The sequence below is a fragment of the Puma concolor genome, chromosome C1 (genome assembly GCF_028749965.1).
Source record: "Puma concolor isolate L17-30 chromosome C1, mPumCon1.1.hap2, whole genome shotgun sequence".
NCBI classification, from domain to species: domain Eukaryota; kingdom Metazoa; phylum Chordata; class Mammalia; order Carnivora; family Felidae; genus Puma; species Puma concolor.
This window is the reverse complement of record NC_141674.1, coordinates 35,540,148-35,562,411: the sequence shown is the minus strand read 5'-3', so window position 1 is coordinate 35,562,411 and position 22,264 is coordinate 35,540,148. Positions and strand designations below refer to the sequence as shown.

At 49.6% G+C, this 22,264-nt stretch overlaps 3 protein-coding genes across 9 annotated transcripts in view; 2 read left to right on the top strand and 1 right to left on the bottom strand.

Moving 5' to 3' along the window:
* The window catches only part of ZSWIM5 (zinc finger SWIM-type containing 5), a 251,462-nt gene extending 244,966 nt beyond the window's left edge, over window positions 1-6,496 (top strand). The window contains exons 12-14 of the mRNA XM_086716801.1: window positions 2,146-2,309; window positions 2,803-2,884; window positions 3,600-6,496. Of these exons, the coding sequence (XP_086572927.1) occupies window positions 2,146-2,309; window positions 2,803-2,884; window positions 3,600-4,462 (1,109 nt within the window). The 3' untranslated portion in view covers window positions 4,463-6,496. The remainder of the gene's footprint in view (window positions 1-2,145; window positions 2,310-2,802; window positions 2,885-3,599) is intronic.
* Window positions 6,497-7,568: 1,072 nt separating this feature from the next.
* UROD (uroporphyrinogen decarboxylase) lies at window positions 7,569-11,289 on the bottom strand. Of its 2 annotated transcripts, none has more exons than XM_086716802.1 (10): window positions 11,120-11,289; window positions 10,086-10,198; window positions 9,887-9,966; window positions 9,748-9,810; window positions 9,342-9,539; window positions 9,055-9,216; window positions 8,553-8,690; window positions 8,290-8,390; window positions 8,142-8,208; window positions 7,569-7,806 (listed from the first exon to the last, which is right to left on the bottom strand). In XM_086716802.1, the coding sequence occupies exons 1-10, from the start codon at window positions 11,125-11,127 to the stop codon at window positions 7,645-7,647; spliced, it is 1,092 nt and encodes a 363-aa protein (XP_086572928.1). In that variant the 5' UTR covers window positions 11,128-11,289; the 3' UTR covers window positions 7,569-7,644. The 2 variants fall into 2 exon arrangements, with proteins under 2 accessions (XP_086572928.1, XP_025787990.1); XM_025932205.2 differs by lacking the exon at window positions 11,120-11,289 and adding an exon at window positions 10,825-10,981.
* Window positions 11,290-13,287: 1,998 nt separating this feature from the next.
* On the top strand, window positions 13,288-21,953 carry HECTD3 (HECT domain E3 ubiquitin protein ligase 3). Of its 6 annotated transcripts, none has more exons than XM_086716800.1 (21): window positions 13,288-13,746; window positions 13,932-14,092; window positions 14,343-14,435; window positions 14,515-14,650; window positions 14,928-15,043; window positions 15,130-15,243; window positions 15,391-15,473; window positions 15,911-16,076; window positions 16,303-16,384; window positions 17,059-17,241; window positions 17,393-17,445; window positions 17,623-17,687; window positions 17,843-17,946; window positions 18,207-18,326; window positions 18,442-18,531; window positions 19,508-19,714; window positions 20,003-20,132; window positions 20,220-20,294; window positions 20,389-20,499; window positions 20,641-20,712; window positions 20,910-21,953. In XM_086716800.1, exons 1-21 carry the CDS (start codon window positions 13,378-13,380, stop codon window positions 20,975-20,977), a joined length of 2,598 nt encoding a protein of 865 aa, XP_086572926.1. In that variant the 5' UTR covers window positions 13,288-13,377; the 3' UTR covers window positions 20,978-21,953. The 6 variants fall into 6 exon arrangements, with proteins under 6 accessions (XP_086572926.1, XP_025790990.1, XP_086572923.1 ...); XM_025935205.2 differs by having other exon boundaries at window positions 13,289-13,746; window positions 20,418-20,499; XM_086716797.1 differs by having other exon boundaries at window positions 13,289-13,746; window positions 20,418-20,499; window positions 20,859-21,953.
* Window positions 21,954-22,264: the final 311 nt, after the last annotated feature.

Sequence of the window (22,264 nt, the reverse complement as noted above, 5' to 3'; positions counted from 1 at the left end):
GGCTCAGCTGGTTAAGTGTCCAACTTCAGCTCAGGTCATGATCTCATGGCTCATGAGTTGGAGTCCCGCCTCGGGCTCTGTGCTGACAGCTGGGAACCTAAAGCCTGCTTCAGATTCTGTGTCTACATCTCTCTCTGTCCTTCCCCAGCTTGTCCTCTGTCTCTCTGTCTCTCAAAAATAAACATTAAAAACACTTAAAAAAAAAAAAAAAGGCAAAAGACCTGAACAGGTGCCTCATGAAAGAAGATACAGAGATGACAAGCATATGAAAAGATGCTCAGTATCACATGTCATTGGGAAAATGAAAATTAAAACAAAAAGGAGATACCACTGCATACCTATTAGAATGGCTAAAATCCAAAACATTGACAATACCAAATACTAGTAAGGATGTGGAGCAACAGGAACTCTCATTGCTTGTGGGAATGCAAAAGGTGCAGCCACTGTGGAAGACCATTTGACAGTTTTTTACAAAGCTAAACATAGTCTTGCCATCTGATCCAGCAATCATGCTCCTAGGTATTTTACCAAATGAATTGGAAACTTATGTCCGCATAAAAACTTGCATACAAATGTTTATAGCAGCTATATATGTAATTGCCAAAAACTAGAAGCAACCAAAATGTCCTTCAAAAGGTAAATGGATAAACCTACATCTCATACAATGCAATATTATTTACCAATAAAAAGAAGTTAGCTATCAAGACACAAAAAGAAATGGAGGAACCTTAAGTGTTCTTAAGGTTCTTAAGACTGGTTGGTGGAAGCCACTCTCAAAGGTTACATACTGTGGTTCCAAGTATATGACATTGTGGAAAAGGTAAAATTATAGAGACAATTTTAAAAAAAAAGATCAGTATTCTTAGGGGGAATGAGGAGAGGGACGAAAAGGTAGAACACAGGAGATTTTTAGAGCAATGAATCTATTCTGTACAGTAATGATGGGCCCATGATACCATGCCTTTGTTAAAACCCAGAGAACTGTATATCTTAGTGAAGCCTAATATAAACCATGGTCTTCAAATGATAACAATATGTCAATGTAGGTTCATCAAATGTACCACACTAATGTAAGACATTAATAATAGGGGAAATGAGAAATGGGGATAGGAGTGTGTAAGAAGTGTACTTTACTGTACTATCTGCTCAATTTTCTGCAAACCTAAAACTGCCTAAATATGAAGTCTTTTAATTTTAAAAATTGCTTTTAAAGATGACAGAAGGAAAAAAAGTACTCTCTCCCATAATTCTGACATCGAAAGATAACTACTACTAAGACATTGGTACAAATATTTCTGGAGATTTTCTAATCATTTATATGCACACACATACACTACTACTACTACTTTTTTTTTTTTTACAAAAGTAGGATCATAGAATATTAACTATATACAGGTTGCTTATAATTCTCACAACAACCCTAAAGGTTATTATTTCTGTTTTATGGATAAAGAAACTGAGCTAGTAAGTGGCTGAACTAGGTTCAATTCCCAATGTATTTCATTCCAAAGCCTATATGCTCTTACCACTACACCTCTTTGTCAGACATAAGACCTACTTTTTGTTCTATCTTTACTTCACATTTTACTCCTTCGTAAGATACACCGATCTTTCATATACTATACTACCTTCATACAGTGACTTTCACTTCATATGGTATACATGCCCTTCCTGTGGTATATTTCTTAAGTCTCTGCACTAGTACTTTGTATAGAATCCTTGCCTGCTGAATAAGAAGTGGTGGCCCAGCTCCTTTTTGCTCCAGGGAGCTGCAGTGGGAAGCAAACAATGGAACTAGCATACTTTTCTGACAATAATGCGGCTTCCTATCTCCTATATAAGCAGCTCTCAAAAGTCAGGTGTTCGTAAAAATTATTTCTGGGACCTAAGGAGACTGAGGGGAAAAGGTGAGGGATAGAGACAGATGAAAAGGTAGAGAAAAGTGAATTCATGCAGGGGCCTGGTGAAGGAAGCAGTCTCCAGTGGGTTTAGTGGAGACATAGCATGTCTACCCAAAAGAGACGGTAGTATTCAGAAGCATTCAGTGAATTGATAGTAGCCAATTCAGCCAGTACCTATGTGATCAGTAGACTCAGGGAGACTTTAAAGAAGACCTGTCACTGTCCCATCTCTCGGCACCTATAGGGGACACTCTGAGGCTCCGGACAATTCTGGAAGCAATACAGAAGCACATCCATTCTTCCTCCCTCATCTTCAAACTGGCCCAAGATGCATTCAAGATTGCTACTCCCACAGACAGTAGTACTGACAGCACCCTGCTCAACGTGGCTCTGGAGCTGGGGTTACAGGTATGGAGGAGGAGTGGGTCATCCTCACTTTAGGCTTCTGGCCTTGTGATAAATGGTAAAGATAAGATCCCAGAGGCACTGGGCATGGGCCAAGTCCAGTTCTTTCTGTGTCCCCAGAGCACAACTTTTAGGCTAGACCTCTAGGTGAAGACTCTCTAAATTGGGCTCCATTTTGAAGTTGAGGCCAGAAGAAATGTAGCTTTAGGCTCCATAGGGTCCCCATCTTCTCCCCACCCCCTCCTTATCCCTCCAAGTCAAATCAAGCAAGGTGTGATAATAAGGACTTTATTTGTTATAGGTCATCAGAGAAGCCTTCTATCTGATTGGTGGGAGGGGTGGGGCAGAAATTAAACCTGTCTACTTATCAGGAGAGAGATGGCTGCTTAAAGCACTAATAAATACTTGTTGCATAAATGAATGGCAAGGGGATGTGGGGATGTAGAGGGCCTAACAGTTAAGCTTAGCCCACTGGAAATGCCTCTTTTTTGCCCAGGTGATGAGGATGACCTTATCAACTCTTAACTGGAGGCGCCGGGAGATGGTGCGGTGGTTGGTAACATGTGCTACAGAAGTGGGTGAGTCTCCCACCTCCCTCTACCCCCAGGGGACAGGAGCTCCTAGGCCCTACTCTTGGGACAAGACAGCAAATACTTAGAGCTCTCATATTCCTATTACTGATGGGGCTGGTGGTAGGAAATATGGCCTTTGTTTAGCTAGCCCAAGCTCTGCCCTCACTGCTTAGACATACCCTGATGTCAGCAGCACTTTGACCCTCTGATCAGAGACATGTATGAGAGATTGAATTTTCAGCCACCAGTATGTAAGTGCACCCTTGGGCGGTAGTTGGCCCAGTGGTTTGGTCCCAGTCCCTGTCTATGCCTCTGAAAACCTCAGGCAACTTGGAGGCTCAGGCCCCCGTTTAGAGCCCAATGTCCCAGCATAAGACTATACCCTGAGAGGCCCCTCTGCAGCCAGAGCCCCCAGGCAGATCTGCAACCCCTGCATTGGGACAGGTAGACTACAGGCTCTGTTGCTCCATCCTTGTGAGGCGCTAAGAGCACCTGCAGAAATCTTCAACCCTCTGACTTGGGGAAGGAAGGGATGGGAAGAGACCCCAAACAGGGTCTGGCCATCTGGGATGCTCCCTAGTTTGCCTCAGATCATCTCAAGGCTACTGAGGAAAAGGGAGAACTCATCTCTGCAGGCCAAGTTCTGACCCCAGATGGTAATCTGGGCAGACCTGGATGGAGACCTGGATGGCCACGGCTGAGCTCAGGCTCTCCCTGACAGGTGTGCGGGCCTTGGTGAGCATTTTGCAGAGCTGGTACACACTCTTCACTCCCACTGAGGCTACTAGCATTGTGGCTGCCACAGCTGTATCCCACACCACTATCCTGCGCCTCAGTCTTGACTATCCACAGCGGGAGGAGCTAGCTAGCTGTGCTCGCACGCTGGCTCTACAGTGTGCCATGAAGGATCCACAGAGCTGTGCCCTGTCAGCCCTTACACTCTGTGAGAAAGACCACATCGCCTTTGAGGCAGCCTACCAGATCGCCATTGATGCTGCCACTGGTGGCATGACGCATTCACAACTATTCACCATTGCTCGCTACATGGAGCTCCGTGGCTACCCGCTACGTGCCTTCAAATTGGCCTCTCTGGCCATGAGCCATCTCAACCTGGCCTACAACCAGGATACCCATCCGGCCATCAATGATGTGCTCTGGGCGTGTGCCCTCAGCCACTCTCTGGGCAAGAATGAGCTGGCGGCCCTCATTCCCCTTGTGGTGAAGAGTGTGCACTGTGCCACAGTGCTTTCAGACATCTTGCGGCGTTGCACAGTGACTGCACCTGGCCTGGCTGGTATCCCAGGCCGCCGCAGCTCTGGAAAGCTCATGTCCACTGACAAAGCTCCACTCCGCCAGCTGCTGGACGCCACCATCAATGCCTATATCAACACTACACACTCACGCCTGACACACATCAGCCCTCGCCACTACGGAGAGTTCATTGAGTTTCTGAGCAAAGCTCGGGAGACCTTCCTGCTGCCCCAGGATGGCCACCTGCAGTTTGCCCAATTCATCGACAACCTCAAACAAATCTACAAAGGCAAGAAGAAGCTGATGCTGCTGGTACGAGAGCGCTTTGGCTGAGAAAGCAGACAGTTCACTGCCAGGGCAGCCTGGGCTCCCAAGTACCACAGGTCAGGCCAAGGACACCAAAACATTTGTCCACCCTGAGAGGACTCTGAGCACCTGTGGCTGAAGCCAGAGGACCACAGGGCTAAGCATGGGAAAGTCCAACTCTAGCCAATATGCCTTCCTTGGCAAGGTTCTCACTACAGCCCACTGTTCCTGAAGGAACTGGGCCCTGCAGATCAATCAGAAACCCCACAACATGCCACCTCACGCCCCTATATCCTGCGTGTCCTGGGCATTGGCCCACTCTCCCTTGGCAAACACAGAACACTGTTCCGTCTCAGGGATTGCTTAACCAGAGAAACAGAAGCATTTATGGTACTGTAAATACTATAGTATATGTGTTGCCAATTACATTGTAAAGTTGTAACTATTTATAATTCTGGTTCTAATTTGATGGGTACTTGAAGTAGCTGTGGGTGGGAAGATAGGCTTGTTTTCTGAGGAGACTCACAACCATTTCTCAGGTTTCCCTTGCAGAGTATATACTGTTTGCAGAGGAAGAGTAGGGGTGGCAGGGAGAACAATGGCCAGTTATAATAAATCCCGGGTCCAGTCTATGCAGAAACCCAGCCTGCAGACACGGGTCATCTATAGCCCAGTAGTGGGAGAGGGGCAGGGCCAGGACTGGACTTAGACTCTTGCCTCATGAAGCCATGAGAACAGTGAAGCTCTTGCTCCTGCTCCACACAGGTTCTCTAGGAGCCTGTTGAGCTCTGAGAAACAAGTTCAAGGGGAGAGTGAAGGTCTGGGAGGCCACTGAGCTCATACTCATATGTATCTACTCTGGTCATCTTTGTGTTAGAGAGTATCTGGTTTTATCTCTAGTTATGTATGCGTGTGTATGTATCTGTATGGCTAAGTACATGTATCTGTGTGTGTAGATAGATCTGTGCATACCTGTCTGTGCATATATATTTATGTGTATGTCAGTTGTGTGTGTACATGTGAGTACATATCTGTGTGCTGGACTGTAGGTTTCTGTGTGAGGGTATACACATTTGTCAACACGTAAGAATACATACCTGTGTGTTCATGTTTGTCAGTGCACATTTAGTGGGGGGTGCATACACAGATGCATGTGTAAAAACATGTTTGTATGCTTGCTCTCCATTGGTGTGTCTTTATACGTGTACCTATGTGTATTTTGACATGCAAGTATGTCTGTGAATTTGTTGGAGGATCTGCATGAATGTGTTCCTTTTCTTTTTGCCAGATCTCTCTTCCCCATTCCTCGTCACCTCTCCCACCAGCTAAACACGTTCCCCATCTCTTTGCCTCCCTTACTCACCATTCTCTCACCAAACAAGCTTCTAAGCACTAGTCTCCTTCTACCCCAAGAGGGGCTCCTTTAGCTCCAGTTCCTTTCTTGCCCTATACTTGCTTTCTTCCCTTGCCTTTCTACCTCAAGCTTCCTCTGCCTGCCCATTGGTCACTGTTTTGGAGGCTGGGGCTGGAACGCATTTGGCCTTTCCCTTTCTGAGTAGTTTCTACCCCTAGTGGGCAATGCCTGTCTTAGCCCTAGCTGACGTCCACAGTGTACCATGTTCCTACTACCTTCCTGACCCCTGTGCTCAGCCTGGAATTGTTATAGGAGGTAGCGAGGGCTTTCAGAAGAGTCATTTGGATGCCAGTGTCTTGGTGTTTACTGTTTTTCACGTTTTAGTTCCCGAGTTGGGGGTGGGGGGACGATAGGAAAGGGGTGGTATAGGTAGAATGTGAACTAAGGACCTGTCTGCTTTATGTTCTTCTTTGACAAACTGTGTCTCTTTTTTCTCCACACTAACCAGTAAGTTGTTTTCACTGTTTGTGGCTACTTAAGTCTTACTGTCCAGCCATGGGCCCCTACAACCTCTCAGCCCCAATAGGTTGGTTTCAAAAAAGAAGACACTCCCATTTCTGTATCACGTATCACGATTGCCGTTTTTTTTAGCAAGTGTGTGAACTCACAGTGCTTTTCTATGAATAAATCATGGATCACAGAAAATATCATTTTTCTAAAATCAGAAATTGTGTTCTCTCAATAAATGGGCCCTTTTCTCTCTTCTGCATTGCCCCTGGCTGGGACAAGGAATTGGTTGGGCTGATAGTGCAGTGGGTTCCTAGTAGTTTAAGGTGAGGGAGAATGACAAACGAAGAGTTTCCTGCCATACCACACCCCTCTCCAGTGTCCACAGGTACCTCAGACCTTGTCCCATGAGGTAGGTACCACCATGATGGGTAGAAACACCAAGGTCCTGGGGCGCCTGGGTAGCTCAGTCGGTTAAGCGTCCGACTTCGGCTCAGGTCACGATTTTGCGGTCCGTGAGTTCGAACCCCGCGTCGGGCTCTGTGCGGACTGCTCAGAGCCTGGAGCCTGCTTCCGATTCTGTGTCTCCCTCTCTCTCTGACCCTCCCCCGTTCATGCTCTCTCCTGTCTCAAAAATAAATAAACATTAAAAAAATAAATAAATAAATAAAAAAGAAACACCAAGGTCCTGAGAAAATTAGATTGTATGCTCAGAAAAGAATGCAGAGCAACCCTGAGCACCATAGGGCCTTTTGGCCTCAGAGACCTTCTCACCTTAAAGATGTAAGTCTAAATCTTTAATCCTAAGCATCCTAGTTTTGAGTCTTTATGTCCTCCCCCATATTTTGGTGTCAAAGCTGAAGGCCTCTCAGTTTCTCCCTGCTTACCTAAATTCCATCTTCCTCAACAGGCCTCTCTGAAATATTCTAGCCAATTTTATGCTCCTCTCTGATATACACTCCCCTCCCTTTCAGACACAAATCCCTATAAATCTGGCTGTGTATGCTGTGGGACCCCATTTCTCTGCAAATGTCACAGCTTCAGCTGCCAGGAAGCTTTACCCAACCCCATTTAGCTTTCATGCTTGGAGAGCTGAGAGCATGATGGTGGTGAGAGCGCTGACATTAAATCCTACAGTACATATTCACTGACATCTAAGCTCCTATGACTTGTGGAGAGGATGCAGAAAGGGGCATCCAGGAAGGAGCAGAGGCTAAGAAGGAACTGAGGATAAGGGCAAAGATCTTTCACAAATGAAAGTACACGCTAGACTCCAACTCTGAACTTTTATTCTCCTGGAAACAATCAATCATCTTTGTTAGTGGCAGTTGAGGGAAAACATGTATGCTCAGTTCTGTCGAAGCAGACGTGAGTATCTGTGCACGGCATCCACAAAGGCCCCCACATGTTCTGGGTCCATGTCAGGGTAAAGTCCATGGCCCAGGTTGGCAATGTAGCGCTGTGGCCCAAAGTCATTCAGCATCTGCTGCACCAGCCGTCCAATCTCCTCCTGGGGGACCAACAGGGCACTGGCTACAGGGGGGCCAGCAAACCCTACACTCACTATACATAATAGTGACACATACACATGTAGACATGCTTCTACTAAGTGTTACTCATTCAATCATTCACTCAAAAAAGTCTACTGGATGCTTAATATGGGCCAGGCCCTAAGACAACACAAATGAACAATTATAAAAAAAAAAAAATCCTGCTTTACTAGAGCTCACTTAGAGGGACAAACAGATATAATAAAGACACAAACACACAGTAATACACACAACCATATCCACAACCATGGGAGTACACAAACTCACAGACATACACAGGAACTCGGATTGATACCTCAGATGCATACAGGGCACAGGGGTCCAGGTTGCCCTGCAAGGTCACCGTCTTCCCCACACGTTCCCTGAAAGCAGAGTCAGTGCCACGTTCTGGTGATTGCACACATGGCAGCTGCACCCTCTCCACCTCACCCACCATCACTCACCGGGCTTTCTCTGGGGCCACTGTCCAGTCAAGCCCAACCACCTCGTAGCCAGCTTGGGCCAGCTCTTCCAGGGCAAAATGTCCATCTTTAGCAAAGATGATCTGGAAAAGGGCAGACCTCTGAGGCTACAAAAGGACCTTGCTATGCCCGCTAATCTATCTTGGCTGCGCCTCTGCTGCCCTCTAGTGGTCACTTCAGTCCATGCAGGAAATACCCTGAAAGTTCCACAGGCCCACCTTCACTTACTCTTTCCCCATCCTTACCATGGGCACTGGTGCCAGGCCTGACTCCTGCAGCCTGGCCTTCACGCGCTTAGCCACATCACGGATATAGGGCAGTGCAAATTTATTGAAGAGTTGTGGGCCAAGATGCCCTGCATGGGACTCAAAGAGCTGCAATGCCTACAGTTGGGAGGTAGTAAAGAGAAATATCTAACACACAAAGAGGAAGAATCTCAGGCCTCACACACAGAAAGTATCTCAATTTTTCCCTAGTGACTTCAGACCCTCATACTGCCTAAGCCTATAAACCCAGTTCCATTCAAAAAGTTTTGCCTTCTTTAGATCCCAGTGCTAACTTTGGTTTTTTAACACATACAGCATTGCCAATGTCAACATCAAGGTGGGCTTAGCTGCGCCAGCCAAATCACTGCAGGCCAAGCTTCTTTCATGCCTGGCATTAAGACACTTATCCTCTCAGATGTAGGAAACTCTGCTGCTTCTTTTCCTTCTAGACCCCAGCCTATTTCTCTCCCTCAGGACCCACCTGGGCACCAGCAGCCACTTGTCCTACCAGATATGGGACCAGAGCATCAGTGAGGATGCGAAGCAACTTGTGACTAGCCTGCGGTCTCTGGTAAAGCCAGCGCTTGGCCTGAGCCATGGTGCTTGAGCTGCCACCCTCAACCATGTATGTCATCAAAGTCCACTGCAAAAGGATACAAAGAGAATGTCACAGGTGTAAAAGCCAGACTGATACTTCCTTCCCTTGTGTACACTAGACCCTCCAGAGTGATTTTCCCATGCCCAAGTCCCTGCCATGTTCCACATTACCGGGGCACCAGCAAAGCCAATCAGCGGCACACGCCCAGCTAGCTGTTGTCGAGTGAGGGTGATGGCCTGGAACACATAGCCCAGCTCAGAGGCCACTGTTGCTGGATCCCGGAGGTGTTCTAAGTCCCGCTCTTCTCTTAATGGCTCTGGGAAGCTAGGCCCTTTGCCAGGCACCATAGTCACCTCCATGCCCAGTGCCTGGAGGGGGAGAAAATATCTGGATTCCCAACCTGTAACTCTAGAAGGAAAGGCTGTTTAGCCCATGCCAAGAAGGAGGAAAAGGAGAATGAAACTCAGCCACACTCCATCTTTCGGCCCAAGTTTTTCCCTGTTAGGTGAAGATAAGTGCTTATCTTGAGCTTTGACTATCTTTACCCTTTCTTACTCATCAGGTTTGAGCAGGTACCTGGGGTACAACAAGGATGTCAGAGAAGATGATGGCAGCATCCAAAGGGAAGCGACGCAGTGGCTGTAGGAAATAGAAGACAGGTTACTAGGAGGCAAGCAGAGGGCATAAATTCCTCCCTTTTTTGTGGAGTTCTCACCTGCAAAGTCAATTCACAGCAGGCCTCTGGGGAGCGACAGGTGCTGAAAAAGTCCTGGGCAGCCCTAGTTTCCCTAAACTCTGCAAACAGAAGAGGGAAGGCAGGGCTCCACCTTGAGGAACCTCTGAACCCCTCCCCTGCCCCTCAAAAAACTTCACCCTCCAGAGTTTCACCTAGACTCCCAAGCTCTGACCCTGACCTGGTAAGTAGCGGCCTGCCTGCCGCATGCACCAAACGGGAGTGTAATCTGTGTCTTCTCCCCATGCTGCTCGCAGGAACGTGTCATTCTTCAGCTCTGGAAAACCCTGGGATCTGGAGATCAGGAGGGGGTGGGGGTAGGTGTCAGTAAACTAGATTGGGGGTTGGGAAAGGCCTGGGTTCTTAAGGCGAATTCATTCCAACACCACTATCTGCCTTCTCCAGGCCAGTTCCTAAACTGTGGCTCCCCACCCATTCCGCCTCTTTTTTGCCTATCAGATGGTGCACAAGACTAGAAGGGCCCGCGCTGGGGCCTCTATTTTACACAGTCCCAACTCCCCCCAGCTCAAAGCCAAAGCCACTAGAAAGACTGGGGAGAGGGGGGAAGGAAAGCTCAGTAAGGCTTGATTAGGGTCTCTGGACCAGAAAAATCTCAGGAACTGGGGTACCTATGGGCTGGTTCCGGAGCTTATGGATCCCCGAGCTGAGGGACTGTCAAGGAGAAATCAGAGTAGACGGTGCCGAAATACGGATCTTAATTGAGGATTAGAAAGTCCTGGGGACATCCCCTAAATGAAAGTCTCGGGAATCCATGGGTGGAGGATTCGGGATTCCAGCGACTTGAGTTCGGTTTGGGAGCTCTCCAGGGCGGAGGAAGAGGGATATAGCGGCAGATTTCTGAGTTGGAAGACTCAGGTCAGAAGCCACACTGGCCACACCTCGTGGTGCAGGGAACTCACCCCAACCCGTTAGCCTCCATGATAAGCTGTCAGCGACTGCAAGCACAGTCCGCACTTTAAACTGAACTGGAACCTGCTCTGAGATCAGGCTCCACCCCTTCCTGGAATGAACCAGGGCCGTAGCCATGTTGAAAGTCACATGATCAGACTCCAGCAACAGCTCCCGGGCTGTCCCGGCTGCTGCCTGTAGGACCACCCTACCTCCGTCACCGTAAAGTCCGCTGTAGCGACGCAGCAACAAACGCCGCCCCACGCCCACCCCACCCCCAAGAACCTCGCTATAACTACACCTTACCTTGGCATCAGCAGTTTCCTCTCCTCTGATGAGGAGATGGTGAGGAGGTGTTACCAGGATGCCCTGGTAATCCCGAAGGTTCAGCCCAAGATTCACTTTTACTCCCACGCTCAATGATTCTAACAATCTTATGCGTAATGACTAGGCACACCGTCGGTTACAGAACCAAGCCATCCGGGGAAATGAAATCATTAAATATTTATATAACCTACTAAGAGGCGGGCAGTATAATAGATGCGGAGGTTACAGTGGTGACCAAGACAGCCCCTTCCTTTAGGAAGCTACAGACTGGTGGGGAAACAGAATTGGCAAGCATAATAGTAAATGTTTTATGAGGAAAAAGCTAGAAGCAGCCAGCAAAAGCTCCTCGCTTAGCTGGGGAAAGCAGTGGGGGTATTCCAGGCAGAAGGAACAGCATGTGCAAAAAGAAGACGCAAAAGGGGCGCCTGGATGGCTCAGTCGGTTAGGTGTCCGACTTCAGCTCAGGTCATGATCTCACGGTTCAGGAGTTCAAGCCCCACCTCGGGCTCTGTGCTGGCAGCTCAGAGCCTGGAGCCTGCTTGGGATTCTGTGTTTCCCCCTCTCTCTACCCCTCCCTGGCTTGTGCTCTCTCTCTCTCTCTCTCTCTCTCTCTCAAAAATAAACGTTTAAAAAAATTAAAAAAGAAAAAAAAGAAGAAGACGCAAAAGAACAAATACCTATTATGGGAACCAGAAGATTAATGTGGTGAAATTAAAGAGGCTGGAGATGTCTTCAGAGTCCAGGTCATGCAGGCGCCCTTGTGAGATTTTCTTGTTCACTTTATTCTGTAGTAGTGTGGTAGCAAACAAATAGCTTGGAGAGAAGGGAAGTGGGGCACTACATTCCCAACTTCCTAGGGAGGAAAAAAAAAAGGAAACCTGACCAAATTACATGATGTCATTTATTATTTCTTTCTTGATAACTTTGGTTATTTGAAAATTATATTAAAACAAAGTTTCCATCCAAGTGTCCATGAACAGATAAATAGATAAGCTACATGTAGTGTGTATATGTATGTGTATATATACACATATACTATATATATATATACACACACACACACACACACACATATGTATAATGGAATATTATTCAGCCCATAAAAATACATTAAGTTTTGATACATGCTACAATATTATTGTAATATTATGCTAAGTGAAATAAGACAGATACAAAAGGACAAATATTATATGGTTCCACTATAGAATATCTAGAATAGGCTAATTCATAGAGGCAGAAAGTAGATTAGAATTTACCAGGGGCTGGGAAGAGGAGGCCATGAGGAGTTATTGCTTAAAGAGAAAGAGTTTCTATTTAGAGTGATTAAAACGTTTTGAAAATAGATAATGGTACTCTTAAAATGGTTAAAATGGAAAATTTTGTTACACTTGCCACAATTTTAAAAATTAATATATCAAAAACCATTGAATTGTACACTTTAGATGGGTAAATTATATGGAGTATGAATTATATCTCAGTAAAACTGGTTGCAGGGGAGGGCACAAGACAAAGTTTCCTTTTCCTCCATGGTTGTACTTCAACACCTGTCCATCTTTCTTTTTCTTTCTTTCTTTTTTTTTTTTTTTTTTTTGCCTCTATCCTATCTAACCACCTTGGAGTCCCTTTCCCACCTTGCACCTTTCTTCTCTTCTGGTTCAGGATTACTGGGAGAAACTGTGTGTCCTAGGATTAGGAATAACTACCAGGAGCAAGCCTGAACAACTCAAGACTCGTGTCACTGGTAGGGTCGAGCAGGGGATTATTCTCCCAAACGTTGTTGTAACACTGCCCCTAGGATGGGGAGCCTGAGAGGATATCTAGAAGATTTTTAAAGATTCTTCTGGTTTTAGTATGACTCATTGGGTGTGGGAAGGCAAAAACAGGAGGCCAGAGAACGAGAAAAACGGCTGTTACAATGATTCAGGCTAGATATGATTGTGGTTCAATGAGGGTATAAAATGGTAGCAGCAATAAGGATGAAAAAGGGGAGACTGATCAGGTTGGAGACTACTGAACTTGGGTCTGGTTGGCTGAGTGGGAGGCACGTTGGTTTGCAAAAAGATTAAGTATCCGGGTACATAGGATAATACGGCGGGTGCGAGGGATGCCCTTAGTCCAGAATTTACGGCAAGGGCTGGCCGAAGGCGGGGCAGAGCGTGGTGAGAAGCTTGATAAGCCTTCGTGGCGGCGGCTTCAGCAGCTCAACCACCCCTGGCCTTTCCTTTTGCTGTTTCGCCATGGCGGGCCCAGGCCCGGGCGCGGCTCTAGAGTCCCCTCGGCAGCTGCTGGGCCGCGTGCGCTTCCTGGCGGAGGCAGCGCAGAGCCTCCGCGCCGGACGGCCGCTACCAAAGGCGTTGGCCTTCGTGCCGCGCGAGGTGCTCTACAAGCTTTACAAGGACCCGGCGGGACCCTCGCGCGTGTTGCTGCCGGTGTGGGAGGCGGAGGGCCTGGGGCTGCGCGTGGGAGCCGCGGGCCCCGCCCCTGGTACCGGCTCCGGGCCCCTCCGCGCTGCCCGCGACAGCATTGAGCTCCGGCGCGGCGCCTGCGTGCGTACTACCGGAGAGGAGCTGTGCAACGGCCACGGGCTCTGGGTGAAGCTGACCAAGGTACTCCCAGGCCTGCCCTGGGATCCGCAAAAGACCCCGGGGCCAGGGAAGCTCCAGGCTGTTCTCCTCCCCACCCCCATATTGAGCTGGCATTGCGTTCCGTGTTCTTTGCCTTGGGCTGGGCAGGGCGGGCCGCTGGGCAGTTAGTTCCCTGACGGCTGTTCCCATCTTGCGCTTCTTGGCAGGAGCAGCTGGCAGAACACCTGGGCGACTGCGGACTGAACGAAGGCTGGCTGCTGGTGTGCCGACCGGCCGAGGGCGGGGCCCGCCTCGTACCCATCGACACACCTGACCATCTTCAGCGGCAGCAGCAGCTCTTTGGCGTGGACTACCGACCTGTGCTCAGGTGCTGCACTTGAAAGGGCGGAGCTTGATGCCTGATAACCTAGGCCGGGAAGGAAGTGTGGCACAGCGAGGGAGGTGGGATGTGGACTGAAGGCCGGGTTAAGAGCAGGAAGGGGCGGCACCTGAATGGAGCTGGGGTGAAGCTTCTGGAGGCCTAGATTGGTGGAGATTGAGCTCTGGAGAAAGCCCACTGGGGGTGTCATTCTGCCCAGTGATGTCTCCCCATCCCATCCCCTACTCTGTGCCCACAGATGGGAACAAGTAGTGGACCTGACATACTCTCATCGCCTTGGATCAAGGCCCCAGCCAGCCGAGGCTTACACGGAAGCTGTACAGAGGCTACTGTGAGTGCGCTGGGGTGGGATAGGGAGGAAGGATCTGCAGGTCTGGACCTGACCTAATTAGGGACTTGGGGTTGCTTAGCTATGTGCCCCCGACGTGGACCTACGAGTGTGACGAAGACCTGATCCACTTCTTGTACGACCACCTGGGCAAGGAAGATGAGAACCTGGGTAGCGTGAAGCAGTATGTGGAGAGCATAGACGTTTCCTCCTACACGGTGGGTGCTGGGACTCCTCCCACCCCAAGCAAGATGTCCCATCTTGCTAGATCCAGAACCCTCACCTCTAAGCCAGGGCCAAACCTGAACCCCACAGGCCAGACTTAGTCCAGCACTGTATTTTGGAAGTCCTGTAGGAATCCCCACTTGCACACATACCAACTGTGCTTTTGACCAGCTCCATGTATTTTTTTTTCTTGTGCTCCCTGGCCCAAAGCACACCTCCCAGTGCAGAGAGTGGGGTAAACACTGACTCCACCTCTCTGCCCCACCCTAGGAGGAGTTCAATGTGTCCTGCCTGACGGACAGTAATGCAGACACCTACTGGGAGAGTGATGGTTCCCAGTGCCAGCACTGGGTACGGCTTACCATGAAAAAGGGCACCATTGTCAAGTGAGTGGGCTCTGAGGTAGGACAGGGTGGGCAGGCCAAGTGCTTATAAGTATACAAAGACCTATGTGTATACTCTGACCACCTAGGAAGCTGCTGCTCACAGTGGATACCACAGATGACAACTTTATGCCTAAGCGGGTAGTGATCTATGGAGGCGAAGGGGACAACCTGAAGAAGCTGAGTGACGTGAGCATTGATGAGTGAGTGAGCAAGCTGGTCTGGGAGGGGACATGGGGCATGATTCTAGTAATGGGGCCTGCCCCCACTTGGAAGCATAAGGTTAGGTTAGAGCCCAGCAATCCCTACAGGCAAGGGGTATTCAAAGTGCCTCACATCCATCTCCTCAGGACCCTGATCGGGGATGTATGTGTCCTGGAGGACATGACCGTTCATCTCCCAGTCATCGAGATCCGCATCGTGGAGTGCCGAGGTGGGGCTTAAGGCTATAAGGAGGGAAAGGGAGTGACAGAGTATAGATAGTGGCTAGCTGTTAGTGAGTGTAGAGAAGAAATGGGGTTGGAGTTGGGATGAAGGCTATCAAACTAACTCCAGGATTTGAAGCTTTGGGCCTGAGCCAGGTGGGAGGCGCCAGGTATATGCCTTCCTTAAAGCCATAGAGGTTTTGGGCTCATCTGGAAGAGGAACTGAGTTGGGACCCTCAGGCATCCCAGTATTACAGTGATGGATGGAGGAACCGGCAAAGAATATAATAATCAGAGTCAGATGAGTAGAAGGGGCTCACAAAGGTCCCAAGTTTCTACGGGCTATGGATGACAAAAGTCTGAGCATCAAAGAGCCATTCTCAGCTCTGAGAACCAAAGAGGCAGTAGGTGCCCTAAGTAACTTTGCTCTGACTCCTTCCCCCAGATGATGGGATTGACGTGCGTCTTCGAGGGATCAAGATCAAGTCATCTAGACAGCGGGAACTAGGGTTAAATGCAGACCTGTTCCAGCCAACCAGTCTGGTGCGATACCCACGCCTCGAAGGCACTGACCCTGAAGTACTGTACCGCAGAGCTGTTCTTCTGCAGAGGTGGCTGTGGTCCTGGGCCTGCCAGGCCCGTCCTTTCCCCCCATCCTGAACCTCACATGTCTGTATGAAGGAGGTTCTCAAGGCCCTGTACTGTAAGCTGTTCCATTTCAAGGGTCAGGGCAGCCCCTGGGCCCTGCCTTCTCCTGTCTTTATGTGTTGGGGAGTGAGAGGGTCTTAAATCCATGCTACTTTCTTTAGTTGCATTATCTTTATCCACTCACCCCAGATTCATAAAGATCCTAGACAGTGTCCTACACCACCTGGTACCTGCCTGGGATCACACGCTTGGCACCTTCAGTGAGATTAAGGTGAGCCTGGCCCACCTAGTATTGGTCTCAGCAGTGGGCTCCTCCTTTCTGTTCATGCAAGCATTCACCCTTTTACACAGAGTTCTTCAAACCTACTCTAGGCCTGGACCTTTGCTGGGCTCTGGGAATGTAGGAAAAAAGCAAGATACAGATAGTTAAAATTCAGTGGTAGGCATGCTGTTCTCCCAGATAGTATATGAAATATACAAGAGCTAGGGTGAAGAAGTGACAGTGTGCACAAGGCAGGTTGCATGAGAGATGCATCCTGGGAGTTGTTAGCTGCTAGATGACTTAAGAGAAGTATACAGGTAAATGTGAGTATGGCCTGGGGATGAGGCTGGGAGTGGGGAGGCAAATAGCAGGCCCTGATAGCAGAGGGCATTATGGGCCAGGCTGTGAAGCAAGGACTATGTCCCAGGTCAGTGAAGCCATTGGAAGGGTTTTAAGTAGGTAATGACAAAGTTTGATTTTTTGTTTTAGAAAGCACCCGCCCCCCCAACCCCGGTGACTGGACTAAGGGAGAGACGGGAAACAAGGAAGGGGAGGGTCGTGGGGGGGATGAACTAGGCATGGACTAGAACCATGGAATTGGGTCCAGGCATAGAGGAAGGTTCCGGGTCCTGGACAGAGACTGACTGCCTGCCAGTCTTGCTCTGGCCACCTCTCCTCACCAGCAAGTGAAGCAGTTCCTGCTGCTATCACGCCAAAGGCCAGGGCTAGTGGCCCAGTGCTTGCGTGACTCAGAAAGCAGCAAGCCCAGCTTCATGCCACGCCTGTACATCAACCGGCGCCTTGCCATGGAACACCGTGCCTGCCCCTTAAGGGACCCTGCCTGCAAGAACGCAGTCTTCACCCAGGTCTGGACCACTTGGGGTCGGACCAAGGGAGGGTCAGTAAAGGGCCTGGGGGCTGGACCAAGAGGAACCTGAGTAAGGTCTTTGGTCTAGAGTGGGGCCAGATCTTGAAACAGACTTTCCTATAACTCCCTCCCTTTTCCCCTGCCCCCAGGTTTATGAAGGCCTCAAGCCCTCTGACAAGTATGAAAAGCCCTTGGACTACAGGTATGGCATGAGGTTGAGGGATTTGTGCTGGAGTTACATAAACTATATATACCTGCACACTGCTTCTGGAACCCTTCACCATTACCCCTCCGTAGCCCCTACTTCTGGCTGGTATCCTGTGAACCATCCTGAGCCCTGGCCCAGCATGGATGGCCCAGCATCCACTCCTTCTTACAGGTGGCCCATGCGCTATGACCAGTGGTGGGAGTGTAAATTCATTGCAGAAGGCATCATTGACCAAGGTAAGGCCCTGACAAAGGATAATAAGGGTCCAGCCTTCAGAGTGGTAGAGGCTTCTGGGGTCACGAGCTAACCAAGATAGAAGACCTGCTTATTAACCCTTTATGGGGGCTGGGACTCTTGAATTCCCCAGTGGAGAGCATCTGTGTCATTTCAGGGGGTGGTTTCCGAGATAGCCTGGCAGACATGTCAGAAGAGTTGTGCCCTAGCTCAGCAGACACCCCTGTGCCTCTGCCCTTCTTTGTGCGCACAGCCAACCAGGTAATCTCCTATCTCTACTTCTCAAGTTGTTTCTGCTGTTCATCTCTGCAAACCTCCCAGGTGCTGAACTAGAGAGGGAGCAGAGGAGGGACCGAGTTGCCTGGGGCAGCCTCTGGGCAGACAGGAAAGGAGGGGCTGTTCTACAGTCAGGGATCATTCAGGGCCTCTGGTGGAAAGTGTGCAGGCAAGTCTTTGGAGAATCTGGGGCAACAAAGTAGGGTCCATTCCATGCCATGCTGACAGCTCTATCTTGGGGGCAGGGCAATGGCACTGGTGAGGCCCGGGACATGTATGTGCCTAATCCCTCCTGCCGAGACTTTGCCAAATATGAATGGATTGGACAGCTGATGGGGGCTGCCCTTCGGGGTAAGGAATTCCTGGTGAGTAGCCTAATCTGTACCCACATCAGATGAGCCTGGCCTCTGGAAAGAAGAAGAACCACCCAAACCTGGGCAGCCCAATGTGAGAATACCATAGTGATTATTTGTCCCATAGGTCCTGGCTCTGCCTGGTTTTGTATGGAAGCAGCTCTCTGGTGAGGAAGTGAGTTGGAGCAAGGACTTCCCAGCTGTGGACTCTGTGCTGGTAAGTAAGGCCTGGACCTGGTGTTTACTCTATGCAGCCCCTGAAGATTGCTGCTCCCAAAGGATGTCTTGAACCTTCTCTAACCTCACATGTGCTCCTTCTGTTCCCATGGCTTCAACTACTTTCTTTATTCTGGTGACCCCTAAAATCTTACCTCCATCTCCAGCCTCTTTCCTAAGTTTGGAGTCATATATGCATCTGCCTGCAGGACATCTGCCCCAGATGGAACCTTAGGCTCAGCACTGGGAGTTCATCACCTCCCAGTCTACTGCCCTCTAGGGGTCCCTGTCTCAGAACAGCACCACTACCCACCCTTCCCCATACCAAGGGCCTCAGTGTCAGCCTTCATTCCTCCTTTTTCCTCACCTCCCACATTCTGTTACATCTCCCTCTGGAATCTGTCCACTTCTATTTCACCGCTCTCCTCCTCGTTCAGGCCACTTTCCTTTCTGACACAATCAGTGACTGCAAAGTTGGTGTTCCTATGTCCATTCTTACCCATCTGATCTCCTGCAGCCAGAGTAATTCATTTCCCTCCTCTTGTTTAAACCCTTCAGTGTCTCTGCTCTGGGCTTAGGGTAAAATGCAGAACCTGACAAACCTTATATGACCTCTGTATGCCTGTCCACTTAGTTCACATTCAGGCTCTAGCCAAACAGATTCCACAGGCCTTTTGCTCTTTCAACCTTTTTTCAAGATGTTCTCTCTCCTGACTTCCTTGTGGCCCAGCCAACAACCAGCCATCATTTAGGTTTTAGCTTGGATGCCATTTCCTGCAGGACACCTTCCCTGGCAGCCAAGGAAGTGTTGTCTTGATGCTTTCATAGCCCTTGTACTGACCCCCTCACTGCCCTCATTACCTGCATGGGACTGCCTTGCCTGTCTGCCTCTCCTACTTCCCTGTGAGCATCTTGAGAGAAAACAACATTGTCTCAACAATGAAAGGCTGACCTCTTTGCCTCTCTCCAACCCCCAGGTGAAGCTCTTGGAAGTGATGGAAGGAATGGACAAGGAGACATTTGAGTTCAAATTTGGGAAGGAACTAACATTCACCACTGTACTGAGTGACCAGCAAGTAGTAGAGTTGATCCCCGGGGGTGCAGGCATCATAGTGGGATATGAAGACCGTTCCCGTTTCATCCAACTGGTGCAGAAGACACGGCTAGAAGAGAGCAAGGAGCAGGTACCACCCAGAGGCCAGGAGAACAGAGAGCTTTGCGCAGCTCCTGATAATCAGAGCCTAGCCTAATAGGCTACCAGTACCCAATCCCAAGAACTCTGGCCCCTACCATTCCTCTGCCCTACATTCCTGCTTGTTGGTGGGAATGAACTAGAACTAGGTGGCCCCTAGTGCTAAACAAACATCATGTCATATCCTCCATTATCTCTATGAGTGGATGCCAAGTGACTCCACCACACACTGATTTGGGAGTTGTGCCCTCTTCCCTAGCCAGGCCTCTCCCTCCTCCAGGTGGCAGCCATGCAGGCAGGACTGCTAAAGGTGGTGCCACAGGCTGTGCTGGACTTGCTGACCTGGCAGGAATTGGAGAAGAAAGTGTGCGGGGACCCAGAGGTCACTGTGGACGCTCTACGAAAGCTCAGTGAGTGTGGGGCAGGGCAACACAGGGATAGAGGCTTAAGGACTAGGTAGGTTGGGACCTAAGAATGAATTCTGACCTTGTCCCCAGCCCGGTTTGAGGACTTCGAGCCATCTGACACTCGAGTGCAATATTTTTGGGAAGCACTGAACAACTTCACCAACGGTCAGTGGAAGAGGGGAGAGTGATGCCTGGGTTCAGACTCCACTTGTGGGATACAGAAACAGGGTAGAAATTGTAGAACTTCCCCCACCATTAGTGCAGGCACTGATTTCCTTCTCCATCCAGAGGACCGGAGCCGCTTCCTGCGCTTTGTCACTGGCCGCAGCCGTCTGCCAGCACGGATCTATATCTACCCAGACAAACTGGGGTGAGTGCAGGTGGCAGGGGTAGGGGTCCAAAGGGTCTGTTGCTGGCCTTTGCCCTCTTCCCCCCACACATACTCACATGTCAGACCCCTACCCTGTGCCCCTACAATTCTTTCTAATCTGTGGCCCCTCCACGCTCCCAGCTACGAAACTACAGATGCGCTGCCTGAGTCTTCAACTTGTTCAAGCACCCTCTTCCTACCACATTATGCCAGGTGGGTTTCTTAGGCTCAAACCTAGAGAGTGGGGAGTGGGGGAAGGAGTGGTATCCTAGGAAGGAGGAGGACTTCCAGTACTGAAGTGCACAAACTGGAACCCCATCACCCATCACCCCGCGCACAGACCACACTGACCCTCGTAGTGACGGAAGGACCTCTGCACCTGGTGCTGACCAAGTCTCCGTCTCCCTCAGTGCCAAGGTGTGCGAGGAGAAGCTCCGCTATGCGGCGTACAACTGCGTGGCCATTGACACTGACATGAGCCCTTGGGAGGAGTGAGGCGGCACCAGGGGGCAGCCTCGGGCCAGCAGGACCTTGCCTGCACAGGTCCCACTAGGCGGCGCCCAGGGTGAAGACATGTTCCCTGGACCAGTGGGGTCTGCATACTCCTGACCTGAGCTGACATGCTCAGAAAAAGACAGCACGCCCCTGTGTCTGCTTGGAGTGGGGGTGGTGGGTTGACCCTGGTGGCCCAGCCCCACAGACCCACAAGCCCTGTGCGTGCTCGGGCTTGCTTCCCGAGTTGTTCATCCTCTGTGAGAGGGAATCCCACAAGCCCAGCACAAGCTGCCAGGCCTGAGCTACTTGAAGGGGGCCTTCTAGCTCCCCACCCCATGGACTTTACTTCAGTTTTTTGTTGTTGCTTTTTTTTTCTTGGCTCCCCCCACCCCCCCTTTTGCTCCTTGTTTTTCTCTGGCTTCAGCCTGGATTCAAAACTAAAACCTCTGGAGGGTGGTGGAGGCTCCTCCCCAAACAAGGCATTGGAGTAATGGCTATCCTCTTTGGTCACCTGCCCCAAGAATGAAGCAGCAGCTAAGCATCTTCTCACTCACATACTTGTATTTTCCTCCTCTCCCTCCATACCCAAAGTGTGAGCTCTGCCCTCCCTCCAACCCAGTCTCAAACTACACAGTGCCATCACTTTCTTTGGCTCAGAACCTACATGTTCTCAACATTAAATCACCACCACCATACCGTATTCAATGCTTCTGCATCGCCTCCAGCCTGATTCCCCATCTGCTGTGTCATCTCCAAGATTGTACAAGGTTAAAGCCAGTTATGTCCTCTCTGAAATCTTCAGCAGCTCCCTTTCACCCAACTCAAAGCTTAGACTTTAAGCCTGCTCCTAAGCCTTATGCAGGTCTCTGCCCCAGTGCTCCTCCCTTAAGGGCCTCCATGACACCCCATCAAAGAAGATCTTGCACATGGGAAAGTTTAATAAATGGATGTATTCATTCCTTCAGAATGTGTTTATTGGGCTCCAGAGGGATGACAGAGAAGGTTCTTCTAGGACTTCAGGGCTCTTGGCTGGAAGCCAGGGAGATCATGTGTCAAGTAGGAGTGGTGAGTCTCACAGTGACAAACATTAAATATGGAGATAAGCAGGGAAATAAGGACGCTACTGGGAGAGGGGGCAGTGGTGTGCAAAGCCTGGCCTGGCATCTTCTGGGATGGAGGATGGGAATCCACCTTCAGGAACCAGGTAGGCAGAAGAATTTGACATCGTCAAAGACAAAGCCTTGAGATGGCTGATAAACCAGCCAGGTCA

What these genes read in the sequence shown, in the direction of transcription:
- UROD (XM_025932205.2), bottom strand. Translation starts at nt 10,844, where the DNA reads ATGGAGGCTAACGGGTTGGG. An exon ending in GGCAGGCCGCTACTTACCAG is followed by an intron (nt 9,967 to 10,085) that starts GTCAGGGTCAGA and finishes TTCTGTTTGCAG; the next exon opens with AGTTTAGGGAAACTAGGGCT. An exon ending in GTGCCCTGTATGCATCTGAG is followed by an intron (nt 7,807 to 8,141) that starts GTATCAATCCGA and finishes TTGGTCCCCCAG; the next exon opens with GAGGAGATTGGACGGCTGGT.
- HECTD3 (XM_086716796.1), top strand. Translation starts at nt 13,378, where the DNA reads ATGGCGGGCCCAGGCCCGGGCGCGGCTCTAGAGTCCCCTCGGCAGCTG. An exon ending in AAAAAGGGCACCATTGTCAA is followed by an intron (nt 15,044 to 15,129) that starts GTGAGTGGGCTC and finishes CTGACCACCTAG; the next exon opens with GAAGCTGCTGCTCACAGTGG. An exon ending in AGAGCTGTTCTTCTGCAGAG is followed by an intron (nt 16,077 to 16,302) that starts GTGGCTGTGGTC and finishes CACTCACCCCAG; the next exon opens with ATTCATAAAGATCCTAGACA.